Source organism: Centrocercus urophasianus, unplaced genomic scaffold (assembly GCF_019232065.1).
Source record: "Centrocercus urophasianus isolate 14NV4802_14NV808 unplaced genomic scaffold, USGS_Curo_1.0 seq_14, whole genome shotgun sequence".
Taxonomy (NCBI): domain Eukaryota; kingdom Metazoa; phylum Chordata; class Aves; order Galliformes; family Phasianidae; genus Centrocercus; species Centrocercus urophasianus.
The window spans coordinates 21,769,741-21,784,989 of NW_024884586.1; the positions used below are offsets into that span (position 1 = coordinate 21,769,741).

The 15,249-nt window shown below is 39.3% G+C and overlaps 1 protein-coding gene across 5 annotated transcripts in view; it reads right to left on the reverse strand.

Annotated features, from left to right (window-relative positions):
* RAD51B (RAD51 paralog B) overlaps positions 1 to 15,249 on the reverse strand; it is a 345,434-nt gene that overhangs the window by 131,647 nt on the left and 198,538 nt on the right. For 3 of the 5 annotated variants that reach the window (XM_042814068.1, XM_042814069.1, XM_042814070.1), the window contains exon 9: positions 13,145 to 13,269. In XM_042814068.1, coding sequence (XP_042670002.1) covers positions 13,145 to 13,269 — 125 coding nt within the window. Of the gene's footprint in view, positions 1 to 13,103; positions 13,270 to 15,249 lie in introns of all 5 variants that reach the window. The other 2 variants (XM_042814071.1, XM_042814073.1) reach the window with 2 other exon arrangements.

A 15,249-nucleotide genomic window follows, 5' to 3' on the forward strand; every position in this document is an offset into this window, starting at 1 on the left:
GGTTTGTAAGAATTATTTATTATTTGAGAACAATGTAGAATAAACATTAAATAACTGAAAAATGATTTCTGTCACGAGGCATGTTAAGAACACAAAGGTATTATGGAAGAGAAAATATATTGCCCTGATGAAAAGTGAATAGAAACTGGAGAGATGTCATTAGATTAGATAAAGGAAGATAAATGGGAGACAGGCAGAGCAGTTGAGAAACAAAAGGCTTAGAGAGAACTGATGATGACTGCAGAAAAATGTACATTACAGTTTGTTTTTTTAATTAGGGAAAGCTTTTTAATTAATAATTATATATAATATATTATATAAAATATTATAAATAAATATTTATTTTATATACATAATTGTAATTATATAATAATTATTTACTATAGAATCTTTATGAAAGAGATGAATCACAGAAATTGATTGCAGAAGTCCAGCAGAAAATACTAATTACTAGGACAACATCCCTTGTCAATAGCAGAGAATGCAATGAATTGGAAAAATTTATTGGATGGACTTTTAGAAGTAGTCCACAATAAGCAGAAATCAAGCCAGTGCCTTACCAAAAAAAAGAATAAAAAAGGAAAGAAAGAAAAGATAAAGGGGATGGGATCATACATCAAATTAGTTATGAAAATGCCAGGAAGATAAACTAAGTGATGAAATAAGATGATTTTAACTGGGCTATGAGCTCTCATATGGTAAGAAAAAAGCCCCAAGATTTTATCATGGAAAAGAAAGGATTTTAACAAAAGTAATGGACTTTTGATATTTTAATGAAACATTAATAAAATCAGTTGTATTAACATCAACATCATTTCTTTTTACACTGGGAAGACATACACCTTCCCCATGAGACTGTTTTAAGGAACAGGTTCTCAGTGATGACTGAGGAACATGAGTGAAAGCTTGTAAAGCTCCTTTTAAAGTATATCAGATTTTTAAACTTTGTTATTTCCTTCCTTAGATATTCTTTTCTGCTGAATTTATCTTATTTATCTTCAAGAGAGCTTGAAGATACTTCTGTGCTAATGATGGCAGTGAATAACAAATTACACTAACAGCCAATACTTTGGAACTCAGATAAAAGACAAATTAGCAAATAACACAGATACGTGAAAAAAGCCTGTACCTTTTCCGACTGCATACTATACTTTTCCTTAGTGAAACAGCACTTGTTTGTTACAATTTTTTTTGCTAATTCATATTTTTCTCCTATTGCGTTAAACAATCGCTGCTAACAGAGCATTTCAAGGGAACACAAATTGCAGAAGAACAGAAAGCTTAGCTGAGAAACACTGAGAAACGCTGAGAGGGAAGCCTACACCACTAACACTATCATTCAACAAGAAAAGACTACCTCTGCAGGTTCAGTTAGACTTACATACCAATAAAAGCAGTGCTAAGCTAAACAAATCTTTCCTTTAATTGTGCCAAAATGTCTGGGTGGACAATCTTCATGCCAGAATTTCCCTTCTTATTATAGATTACAAGGGTTGTTTTTTCAGCTGCAACAGAGCCCAGGAAAAAGCCTGTTAGGATAACAACAAAGTTGATTTTGCATCAGATATCCCAGCAGACCTCAGGACTGTTTTTCTTCCCCTTGCTGCTGGTTCTTCCTGGGCCCTCTGTGCAGGAATTTGATCTATTCTAGAAATGAAACCAGTGGTCCTTATTCTGTAGGTCATCTGCTTTTGAGCAAGAATTGTAACCCAGTACCCAGGCCTGTTCTCATTTCCAGTTTCACTGGTTTCACTGCCGCCAGCCCTTCTGAACGTTGCCTGAGGAGAGATTCAGGGGCTCTCTCCAGGCACTAGCTCTACAGCAGCATCCAGGATTCACATAGCAGCTGTTCCTTGCTCCCTTTCTGCAGAAATGTCCTTCAGGGCAATGGCCTTTTACAAGGTAGAAGTCTGCTTGCTGCCAAACTTCACCACTTCACCAAATCCTAGTAAGGCTTGCAAGGTAAACTCTCTATGCACAGACCTTCCCTGTTTGCAAGAAGGTAAAGCTGAGACACGCCAGCAGTACCACCCACACCTGCACATTGTGCCCCACCAGAAGGCTTCTTCTGGGGTGCTTTCCTTGTCTGTAGAAAAGGCCACAGGCTGTGAATAAAGAAGGAAAACAGACAGGTCGAGGGAAATACATACAGTTATCCTGCAGTCCTCCAAATCATCTAGATTCCACACATATATTCTGCCTGGTAAAAACAGACTTGGTGACTTGAAAATGGGGAAAGGTTAAGATGTCCTGAGCATGAGAACAAATGATGAGAGATGGGACTATGGACATGCCTCAGTGCAAGAAATAGCCAAGAAGTCCCTATAACTTTTGTACACATAAAAGAAAACAAGTCACAATTTGGATTAAAATAATTTCTCATGAAAGCATCATTTAATTTGTGCTATGCACAGCGCTTCAGAATTGTGGCTCCCTGAAGTCCAGTTGTTTGGAAAGGTTTTCATCAAGTCCAATTTAATGGGCCACAGCTCAATAAAAGTCTTTATGGAGCAACTTAAATGGATTGCATCTCTCCCTCCCCCACGAGAAAATCCCGTCCAGAGGAAACCATTTAGGAATGAGTTTCCTTTCTACTATTTTCTATAAAAGCAGCAACAGCAGCAAGAGACGCTTTATGAGAGGCATTCCGTAAATCCAAAGCAATTACTACAGGAAAGCAGGTAAGTAGAGTTTGCGTGTATATCCTGAAAACGTCCTTTAGCACATCTGGAAACAACTGGAAAATGAACAAAGGATAGTTGACCATCCTGCTATTGTCTTAGTCCCAAAACACACCAGTACATCTTCATTTTCCTTCAATGCAATGCACAGAAATTCCATGTATTGAAATGCATTGCTAAGACTGCAAAGTCAAGCAGTACTTGGCTCTCATCTTAAGAAAAAGAAAGGCAGAAATATGAACGTTTCGGACAGTTTTGCAGAGGACATAGCTACAGTGGTCAATGATCTGAGTAAGAAAGTTTGTAAAAGGAAGGACCTCATAAGCCTGATGGAAAATGTGAGATGGATTCAGATGGGATGAAGAATTCAAAGAAATCTCAAAACTGAAAAAGCAGCATGACACTTATTTTAACAAAGATAAAACGGAGATCAAATCTCACCAAAATCTATTAGATTACTTTTGATTTTAAGAGTCAAATGTAAATGCTAGTGGGAAATTGAGATCCTGAAACTTTAAATAAACCTCTAGAAATCTATGCAATGTTAGCCAAACTTCAGATAAATCGCTTCTTGTCAGCTTGCTTTGTCTTAAGGTTAACTTTCAGGAAAAGGTTCTGTGTTCTTTTGGGTAAGCATAGACAAATCAGCTCTTTCCTCACTGTGCTCCACTCTGATCTCAAGAGTAGTTAATTAATAATCACTGATTTTAAATTATTGTATTTCTTATAAGAAACCAATTGGGCTTGTTCCATCTCTGAGCTCTGACTTATATTTCTGGTAAGCTTTAGCTTCTAATTTAACTGTCAATCATTTTATTATTTATGCCACAGGTTAATCTTAAAGAAGTACTTTCAAGAGAGATGAACACCACAGTAGAATGTGGCATTGCCCGTGGTGGCACAGAAATGTGCAATAACTAGAAATAAAGTGATGGAGATAGGACTGCATGTTACTTTACCAGTGTCAAGAGAAGACTGGAAGTACAGGTGCATTTTCCAGCACTTTTGACTTGCCTTTTCTGGATCAGCCATTCTATGCCAGGCAGTCCTAATAGGCACCGTTCCAGCTGTAGCCTTTACCATAAGAAACCATAACTTCAGTGTTGTCAGTGACTGCACTAGGCTTGCACAACCCCAAGATCTTCCATGAGCATGAGCCAATTCAGTTTTTCAGTAGCAGAGAGATGTACAGAAGGTTAAAAAGTTGTCGGAAAGGAGACAACTGCAAGGAAGCTGAAAGAAGTGGAAATTCTGCTTTGCAACTCTGGACATGTGATTCTGTGATTCTCTAAGCTCCCAGCATCTTAACAATGGCAGGAGATACTCTCAGTAGCTATGTACAAACCAGGAGTTTTTACACCCTCTCTGCTCCCCCTTCCTCCCCCTCCCCCCAAAAAAGAATAAAGGTTCAGAGCAGTTTGTTAGTGCAGTTCTTCCTACAGTAATGAATAACAGTCACAGGCAATGACTCCAATAAAAATAAACCACCATTGCACGCACATGTGGCTAGGCTTACTCCCAGAGGAGACATTCAATACTTGTAAATGAAAGAAATGGAGGGAAAACAAACAAAAGGAGGAGATAGAAATGAAAACCAAGAATCTTTTAAGAACAAATCCAGGAACAAGGACACCAAGTTCTGCAATACCTGGCTGGCTTCAGTTCATTCTTCTAAAGAGCAATATGTATTTTAAAAGATTTTTCATAGTGCACAATGCCAGCATCTGGGAGTCAGGTATTCTTCCTAATTCTCCCACTGATTCAATGAGCAAACCCCATTCCTTTGGTTGAGTCCAAAACCAAGCATGGGAACATATATCTGCAGCAACTTCATACTAGCTTTCTGCCAGGTAGGCACAGCTCTGGAGACAGCCTACTTTTCCCACACAGAGGCGACAGCAGAACGATCAATTAACAACTCTTATCTGTTTCCTCAAGTTCAGTAGAGACAATTCCAACTCTCTCCCCACCTCAACCCCAATAAAACCAGAGCAAAGGCACTTGCTGACTGTAATATTCTCCTCTATCTCCAAATGATTTCTCATTCAAATTCTAGTGCTTACTGCCCATAAGCAGGAAGCATTCACCAGATACTCCTGATAATACTCCTGATAGGAGATTAATTTACCACATTTTCTAGGTCCTAAATCTATCCTATTCATGTAGTTGCTAACACCACACGATCAGACTGGAAATTGTTCCAGTCCTTGCAGTGTGCAAATACTAGCCAAATACTGAATTTCAAGTGAAAGAGCTCAGTATATTGTAAGGGTTGCCATTCGGACTCTGCTTTAGCTCAAGGCTAGTGAAGAGCTCCAAATATCCTTGCAGTGAGTAAACAGAATTTCTATGGAAGGAAACCACGGAAACCTCAAATGAGTATCAAAGATAATCACAGGCAAGAAAAACACAGCTTTCTAAGGTGAGCTGCTCCGCTCTGCTCCACAGCAACGACTGTCCTGACTGCAATAGGCCAAATGAACAAAATGCTTCTTTGGCTTTTTATCCTCTCCCAGACTGTGAATACGGTCCCGCGCTCTTGCAGCCAGGTCGCCTTTTTCCTGCTTGATGACTTAAGGATTCACAATAACTTCTGAGGCAGGGAACTGCACTGCCCAGGCAAACATTGGGCCATTTCAAGTTTTAACTGAAGAAGAAAATACATTCCCAGATGTTTATCCGAACCGTGTCTGAACTGCAACAGCCTGGTCTGGGAACTGTACAAACCAGGCTGCCTCTAGTACGCTTCCACTTAAGCCATAGAGACTTCTGGCTTCTGGGACATCTGGTGCAAGCTCCCCACTGTGAAATGCTTGGTATGCAGGGCCAGTCAGCCCCCTTCTGCTCATGTAACACCAGACCCAGTGAAATTCCTCTTCCCAGAATCACTTTCTGTCTCCCTGCCACATACCTTATTCCCCATTTTGTACACTGAATTTTGTTGTCTTTTCTGAGTCTCTCCAAATTTTCCCAGTGGAGAGTCCTCTAAAAGGTCAGGATACTTCACAAAACTTGGCCCTGAAGATTTCCTATGCTATAAAACTGCTGAGGCCCAAAGCCCTGGTAAGTATCCAACATGAAGGGTAATTCAGGAGAAGAAGCCTGCAGCTTTTACTCAGTGGGAAAGCAGCCAGCATGTCCAAGTCACCACACAGAAATTGCACTAAGAAAAAGAACCTGGGGATGGTGCTGGGGAGGGATAAAGCATAAACACAGCCTCCTGGGGGAATTCTCCTGTGTCACTCAGCTTGTGGTCACTCATCGGACTTACGGTATACTCACTGATGCTAAGAACAGAAACAGTTTATGAAGCTTTTCAGAGCCTTCCGTGTTGTTTAGCTTGACTTTGGTTCTAAAAATAAGAAGAGGACTGAAAGATGCAATTGTTATTTATGACACATATTGGAATAGTATCTTGTATCCTCTGCATCATGCATCCCAAATCTGGAAGGACTCACAAGAGAGCAGCATAAAAGCACCAAAGGATGTGTAGTTGCTTTCACTATGCCTGCCAGACTTGCCCTTAAGAGAAGGGAGCAGCTGAGAGACAAGTATGGAAGCACAGTAGCTGCACACTCTTCTCTGCAGAGCCACATTTTATAAAATGACTGGAGTTGTAAGAGTCCTTAAAGCCCATCCAGTTCTAACTCTGTGCCATGGGCAGGGCTGCTCCTCACCAGATCAGGTTGCCCGGATTCCATCCAACCCAGGCTTGAACTCCCAGGGATAGGGCATCTATAATCTCTCTGGGCAGCTGTGCCAGCACCTCACCATCCTGAGTAAAAAAAAAATTCCACTTAGCATCTAATTTACAACTCCCCTCTTTTAGTTTGAAACCTTTCCCCTTGTCCTATAACTATTAGACTACGTAAAAAGTTAGTCTCTGTAGGGATCCAACCAGCATTCAGCCCCCACCATAACACAGAACAGATCAACTTGATATTAGTCTTAACCACAACATAAGGAACATACATTCTTAAATATGTAATTAGCATATGCGTTGCCATAATGATTTACTGCTTTTATTATTCTTCAGATCTCTGTGAAGCTTCTTCATGATAGTTTTAACATAATTCCACAGATAAAAAAAATATCTGCAACAAATTCAACCCTTATCCCTGTTTCTAATGCTTCTCAAGTCTTTATTCAGTTAATATTCATTCCTCCTTCCATTTTGTTTTAGCTTAATAAATGATGAAAACACCTCAAGATTCTTGTTTACAAATTGAAAGCGAATTAATATATTGTAAAAGGTGATTCCCAGAAGTGTGCTCTTCCCATCCTGTATTCATTGTTTTCAGACATCAATAAAAACAACGTCCTTCATACCTCCGTGATGTAAAGGCGTAATCCTAAATTCCTAAGCGTGGGCCAAAAAGAGATGGAATCCAACCAAGTCCAAGACTAAAGCATAAGTATTTCTGACCCACACTAGTGGCTGCAAAATGCTTTTGATATGAAATAAACAAGAACTGTTTCCAGCTTTTTTGAGTGTGTGCACTTCAGCAAAGTCTTCAGGGAAAAAAAATAATCAAAAAACACCACTGCTAAATTCACATGTGAAAGACAGTATTATCTTAAGTAGAGCTTCAGTAGAAAACATTTTAGATTTCAGCGTGCATCATGTAATAAGGACAAGAGAAAATACTAACAGATGTGTGAGCCAATAAACAGAGAGGAAATGAATGCACTTTTGGAGTACTATCATACTGTATGTGTTGAGAAAAGGTGGTAAGTATAAAATTATGTCTAATTTCAATCCTTCTACAAGACTCAGATTTCATCTAGCAAGAAAACATCTTTGGGTGAGATAAGGAAGTTAAAAATTTCATTAAGCAAATATTTCAAAGTGTAATATCCTACATACACGAACTTCTTAGATGATTTTCCTTTAACATAACTAAAGCATCATTAAAATTTTACTGCATTGGATCACAGGGATCATGCCTGATCCCTACCTTTTCAAAACATATGCAAAGCATTTTGCCTACCAATGTCAGTATATCAAAGTTTAAAAACCAGACAAGCTTTATCTGGGGTTCATTTTTACTAGCAACAACTCAAAGTTGTTGCAATGTCAAGAAATACATTGCTTTGCACAGACCATACCCGGGAAGAAAGTGGAAAGAGAGAAGAAAGAAGAAAATACAATTAATGATGCAAAAAAATCCTCAACATAGAAAAATCACCTTGGATTTATAAATTAACACATATACAAAGAGAAAAGGCATGGAACTTCACCGTGAGTTTTTCATAGTACTGTCATAGGACCATTATTCTGACAGGAATACAAAGTATGAGAGATTTCGTCTATTACTAAACCTAATTTTCTACTGCGGGCAAACACATTTTATCAAACACCATGCCTCACACGTATTAACACACACAAGTTCTCTCTCAGCAGCAGCTCCATTCCCATTCTTATTATTCTGTCATAGCACTTGTTTGAACGCAGCTACTTCAACACAAATGTCAAAGCCAAACACAGTGTTCCAGAGATGTCTCCAGAGCTTTGGTACGAGGGTACAAATTAATTCCTGTTTCCTCTGACTTTGACATGGTTAACTCCATGACCAGTGCAGGCTGGCCACATCCAAAGAAGAGCTAAGTGGCCTCTCAGTCAAAAATAACAAAGGATCATGCGTACAAGCTCAATTCCAGGTACTGAGTGACCGCCTGTACCACCAAGCTCATGAGGAAGACTTGGTAGAACTTAATGAGTTTGCCCTTGCAACCTCAGGGATATTCCTGCTTCTTTGTTTGGGATGCTCTGAACTACAGAGCTGCGTGTTTGAAGTTAACAGCTGCTACGTTTTTGTTAATCCAGCATTAGAATAATCTTCATTAAGGAAAACTGCAAAGCTATAAAAAAAAAAAATCAGAAAAATATAAATTATTTTGAAGTTTCCTTCTGTTCTTTTCAGTTCTACCTCAATTCTATTTAGATTCTTAGATAACAAACAGAATAGTGTTATATAAGCACCCGAGTAAATGACTGATTGCTCAAGACTGATGGAAAAGTTTTTCCTCTATAAAAGTGTGCTGTCAACAGGAAGGGGCCATAAATCCAGCCCTGGACAGGACTGCAGTGATGCTTATATTGTACAACCACCACCCACAAGTCCATTATGCAGAAAGCATAATGAAAACAACAGCAACATGAACACACAAGTTGGGAAAGCGACCTAATGAAGTTTGAGCTCTAGCTACTTGTTAATGAATCTTATTTATTTTCATGGCATCTTTTCATTTGGTACTTTTGCTGGATTAAATCACTTATCATATTGTTTCGATAATCATCTGTTTATGCTACACTTGTGCACTGACCAGTTTCATCCTGTTCACATGCAACTCAATGTCATATTGCTGCTTATGCTTGTATACGACCTACGGATAAGCAAAAGACTTCTGTTGTGAGAGTCACTAGTCTAAGGATATTGTCATCAGAAAAACATAATAAGCTACTTGTTTATCAGCTTAAGGGATGTGGTTTGTATGCACACATTGAAATTTGAACCTACAAAAACCTGCATTGCATTTTGATTCTAAAGAGTCAAAAGACGACAAGGACGAGGCAGAAATCTCTAAAGTAAACAGCCCTAGAAAAAACTGCTTTTTTTTTTTTTTAATGGAAGAGTTTACAGTGTTCGGATCAGTGATCTTAGAGTCTTCCCACAGCTATTTCTTTAAAAGCAACGTTCTTGATGAAAAAAAAATTCTCACCTGAATAAAACTATTTTTCTGCAAAATTTCCTACCCTTCACATGACTCCCTGTCATCACTCTTCCTTGTCTTAAGAAGTCTCTCTGTGCTCTCACAGAGCTGATTTGCCATACGATAAGCATATTATATAACAAATGGCTTACAACACATGAACACTTTATAACATTTCAATTCTGAAACAACCCAATAGCCACATCTCTTTTCTACTACTGCTTACTGAAGCTCATTACCTGCCATCATCTGCTGATTTTATTCACATCTACACACTTGAAAAAAGAACTGAATTATGTATATAATTTACATGACTATGTACATGATTCGTGTAGCATATGCAGTCAGGTTTTCTCAGTGCAGTTGAGGCTACTAAACAGCATTGCATTTGTTCTATTACTTCTGTGAGAACTGCACATTCAGAGCTCTCTTCTGTTCTTAAGGTACAGAAATTTCTTTTTCTGAGTCTCCCCAAATCCTAGCTTGGCAAAAGACATGTAAAGAATGTAAAGAACCACGTTTCTCATCTCACACAGGCAACCTGTGAACATCCTCAGTCACCTTCTTTGGCAAAACACTGATTTCAATGCCTAGGGATTTTTCTTGTTCCAACCACGTCAAAGACTGACTCAGCCCTGCTGAAGTAGGTGAAAAGTTTTCTGTCTGCCTTGAACGGATCACCTCCAGCTTCCCCATCTGACTTCAAAGGTATTTTAAGACTACTGAAAAAAATATGTTTACACTACTTCTTCTGCATCTTCATTTGGTTTAGTATGCATCTATAAACAAAATTAACAGAAGAAAACACACTACCACTATATTTTATTTACATTGGACCTTATTCTTTTCATTTCACAGTGATTTCAGCACATTCCATCACTTCTCTTTTTCTTTCCAGTAAACACTGCAGTCCCAAAGCAATCAGAAGTCTTCACAATGTGAGGCTATAAACTTCTGCTGAGCCTCGACATGCAAACATTCAATTCTCTTTTCCAGATTTCATTATTGTACTCTCTCTTGCCTAGGTTAAGGCAAAAATTAGAAGGCCTTAAACCCAGACAGCACTTAGCATACGTTTTCTTCCTCAGCCTACTTGCTTTGTTTGTAATTGCTTTATTTTTTGTGGTTTATTTGCTTTCCCTTTTTATAGATGAAAACCTCAACTGACGTTATCTTAAAAATCGGACAACGATCCGACAGCTATAGAGCCTATCTAACAACTACCATCAAGGTCTTACAGGGAGACATAAATCTAGTTTTATTCTGAAGCCTTAAGTCCCATACACATAAAAGTTCATCTCCGCCCCCCTTCTAATTCTCCCAGCCCTTCTCCACGCCAGCAAGTACCATGGTTACTTTGCCATCACAATTTTGGAATGCTTATTCAGGGCTTATTCATATGATACTGAACAGACCAAGACAAAACAGCTGGTCTGTAACCAAGGACACAACAAAGTTATGTCTGGCATTAATCAGAATAAGAGATGGCTTTCTGTTTTGTTTTAAGACTGAGTCATCATATACTTATCCATTTGAAACACTTTACCTGAAGCAGGAAAACAGCTGTACAACAACTACCTGGCATGGCTTGAAAGCCCTAGTCCCTATCTCATATCTCAATCCTGAAAATTCTTTAAAATACTAAGCGATAACATTGATTTGTTATATAATAACACCTTGTGCTTCCACAGCACTTTCCATCTGAGTATTTCAAAACACATTATAGCCATTAGTGTTACAATATGAGTCTCACAAATCCCTTGGAAACTATAAAATAAACCAGGCACATTTTAGTTGCCATACCAGATCTGGTCAGTGTTTCACTTAATCCAGCATCCTGCCTCTAATAGACAAGAATAAAATGTTAAATATAGCACGTCAAATTATTAAACCCTACCATGCTGTCCCCCAAAGACAGCTGAGCACACATGAAAACAGTAAGCTTGGAAGCCTTTTGACTCCAATTCAGGAAAGCATGATCATTATAAGCATAGCGGCAACTGAGGAATCTCATAGTTTGTGGCACAGTCTCGTTAGTTTTGGCCCAACTTCAAAGGCCCTGCATGTTTACATATGGAATTCAGGAAAACACATGTCAAGGTTAATGACTTACAAGACTCCTCAGGGAGAACCGACTATCACTATCCATATACTGGACAGATAGTAGCAAATTCCTTTTGTGAACACATTTGTGTGAAATGATTAACTTCTCCCACTTTCTCCCAAGCTCCTATGACTCCACACTGCTCTGTGCCTCGTTCAGCTTCAACCCTACCTCAGTAGCCAGCAGACTGACTGCAGCCCATGCACATGGATTCTGATGGCACAATTATTCCAAGAGAAGGCTGGAAACCTGTGCTTGTCCTCCCACCTGTGGCAATGTATCTCTGCTAGAGGAGAATGAAACCAGAACACAGGCTTTGGAAAGTGGGAAAAGCTGGTCCTATCCAAGCAATAAAGCAAACCTAACAGATTTTAAGGCAGGTGGGATATTCCAGAAATTTCAATACTTTGCTGAATTGGCTGTTGTCTTATTAATGTTCAATAGACATGTGAAGGATGGGGGTTGGTAGTTGGCTAAAAAAACGGCTGCAAAACAGACAAAAAGAAAGAATCTTTTACTCAGCTTAAAGAAAAAAGAAAAAACAACTCCTGTGTAAGAATTCTATGCTTGATTCCCCAGATTTGTTGCATACTCTTTATGCCACCTGCTGCCTTGGCATTCTGTAGAGTTTCAGGTCTATGGACTACTGCACTGGCCTTGAGCTTTCCCAGAACTCAATGCTGTGAGGCTGAGAACAAACATCAAGCAATTCAGTGGGCTGTACTCTACATTTTCTTGTAAACTCATGGCTTGAATCCTCCTTAATGATTGTATCTTCACATCTTGAAGAATACTACCCTCTGGACTCGCAGCCCAGCAAATCTCAAGTGCTTATTTTGCTCTTGAGAGCAAGATTTCCCAGCAAGCACAAGCACCCTGGCTCTAGTACCATGCAAGTCAGACATATGGGAAGATCTCTCCTAGACTGTCACTGTGACCTCACCTCCTCCAGAGGAAAAGAAAGTAGAGCCAGAAAGTCCTCCCTCAGGAGGACTTTTCCTTTTTTTTTTTAAATTAAAAGGTGAAGGTGGCCAGGCAAAAAAGAAAAAAAAAAAAAAAAAAAAGGTACTATAGTTCATTCAAAAGCACAAAGTCCCTCAGTAAAAGTGTTAGCTATCTCCTTTTTGCAGACATACTACTAGAAAGTTGCTACCATATTTAATGCACAAAATGAGTCTGCTGGTACAGGCAGCAAGCCTCCAGTTGCAAACAGCAGCTGCAGAAGATAGAGCACTCCCTATCCTAACAGCCACAGAAGAAATTTGGCACAGAAGAGTGAGAAAGATGTGACAGCAGAACAGTCATGCTACTACAAGGACTAGCTTCCCACTTCTGTCCCAAAATCCCTGTGCAGGAGAACACTTCAAGAATTACCTTCATCTCCACAACATGCAATGCCCTAAAAACTCAAGGAATTTGCATGTCTGTGCCAACACACAGCAGATCCTTTGATTCAGATAAGCCCATTCTAACACAGGGAGGCACTGGAGGACTGGCCATCCCTTAAAAGCAAAGAACAGTGACCTCCCTGCATCCCAGGTAGGCAGTTGGCCCATTCTCACCGCATGGTACTTAACCATGCTGGCTGTTATACAGTTACCCACCTGGCAAACAACTGCTTGGATGACTTTATTTAAGTTCTCACCTGCCTTGTCAGCAAGTCGTGATATTGCAGGATGAGCCTGGTGTTGACACTGTGACTCCACGTGTTACCAAGGGCTGCTGTCACACAAGCAGATTCCCTCTTCCCACTTCCAGAAGTTCCTGAAACTGATTACAAAAGAAACTGCATCAGGACAGCACCACAGAAAAGATTTCAGCATGGAAACTCTAATCAATCATCTCAAGCTGTCACAATTTTGTTTTTAACAGACAGCATTGCATGAAACTCCCTAAATATCTGGAGGTGCACTGGGACACACTTGTCTTGTCCTTTTCAAACACAAGAACTCCCAGCAAACCAGCTTTATATGGGCACGGTAAAGCAAGCATGATAGTGTATAACTCAATAACAAAAAGGGAAGTTAAAGGAGCAGGATGTGGTGCCATGATACTCTGATCCAAAAATTAAAATACTGTTTCACAAAAGCAGGCATCCCTCATGTTTTCTAAAATTTAGAAAGGGAGCCTTCTAACTGTAAATACCATTGTGATGTTTTGGAGATCATCTGAACTTTTTATAACCCTAAAGGAAAATGCTGTCTGCTGTGATCAGCAATGATAATGTAAAGTGCTTCCAATAATGCAGCATGACCCAGCTTGCTGAACTGCCTTTTCACTTGATTTCTTCAGCACTGAAACCAAAGAACCCATTCATGTACATATATCAGTAAACAAGCAGAAAGGTGTCCAAGACCTCCATCTTTGCTTACAGCAAATTCTGCGTAAGATGAACAGATAGATGGTTGTGTTGCTTATACTTCAAATGACACTTTAAGAATGGAGTGCAAAACAGGCAAATCAAAGAAATTTGGAAACAAAATACAAGTTGCTTGGATTTACTTGCAGATATATAAAATGTATTTGTATATGACCGCAACTTGCAGAAAGTCATGGTAATCTGAAAGTTGAAAACAGTTTGTGACAGTCAGTGCATAAAGTTTAAAAGTGATGAGTGTTGACCTGAAGTTGAATGAGAGAAAGCTGGACTTAAAGTCAGGGAACTTCCTGTCACCTGCCACAAAATGAAGACAACAAAAATTGCAATATCAAGCAAAAGCCAAAACTGCTTCCCCAGGATAGTGATAAAATCCTTGTCAAGTGACTCAATTAATAGTACATCAGACAAGACTTTGAGGAAAAAAAACTGTGGAAGAGAGCAGATTATATGACAGGACCACACTAACTTCTACACTTTCATAGAGCCAGTCAAAGAGTTAAAAAAAATTCTTCACCTTGCTTACAAGGTAGCTTATGTTTCACATGGTTAAAGCAGACTATGAAAAGAATATGGCAATGACTGCATTACAAATTGCAGAAAAGCCTTATGTTTCTCTCAAAACTCTGTCAGGAGCGCAGAGTAAATTTTGAAACTTGAATTATAAGTACTAGGTTTTGGAAGCGATTGTGTACTGGGCTGACAAAGGTATCTCCTGCAAACTGCAGTAAAGATCATTATTTATATCACTACTAGTAGCTTGCAAATAATTACAGGAGAACGCATTAGGGAGGAGAGTAGCAGGCTGGAGACAGGGGCCTAGAATCACTACAGTGCACTCAAGGACTCATCTATAGACATCAAATCTCCCCTCTGCCCTCATCCCTGAATAATTTAGGTTTGCAGTGACGTTGCTGGAATTTGGATTAGGTCTTTAAACACTTAGGGTGCACTAAAGAAAGAATGTGGTGAAGCACTTGGTTCAAGCCCATAGTTTGATAGGAGCTGGACTCAATACTCGTGAGTCGCTTCCCCCCTCACAGTAACTCACTGCAGCATGCACAGTGACCACTCCTGAACAAGATGTATTCCAGTTTGAAAACAGTCTGCAGTTCTTTCATCAAGCAAGGATGACTGCTTTCCTTTCCTCAGAACAAAAAGTACCCCTATCTTGATAAGCATCAAACTTTTGCATGAATAACTCATGGTAGGAGCTCCTAACTGGAAGTTTCAGTATCAAGAAGGCTATTCTTTTAATCAGTCTAACCAGTCTGTATCGGGAAAGTGGATGTACTGACAATGATAATTTCTCTTTATCTGCATTCCTGATTTAATTTGCCTGTTGGAGGAGAGAATACATCCAAGTGTTAAAA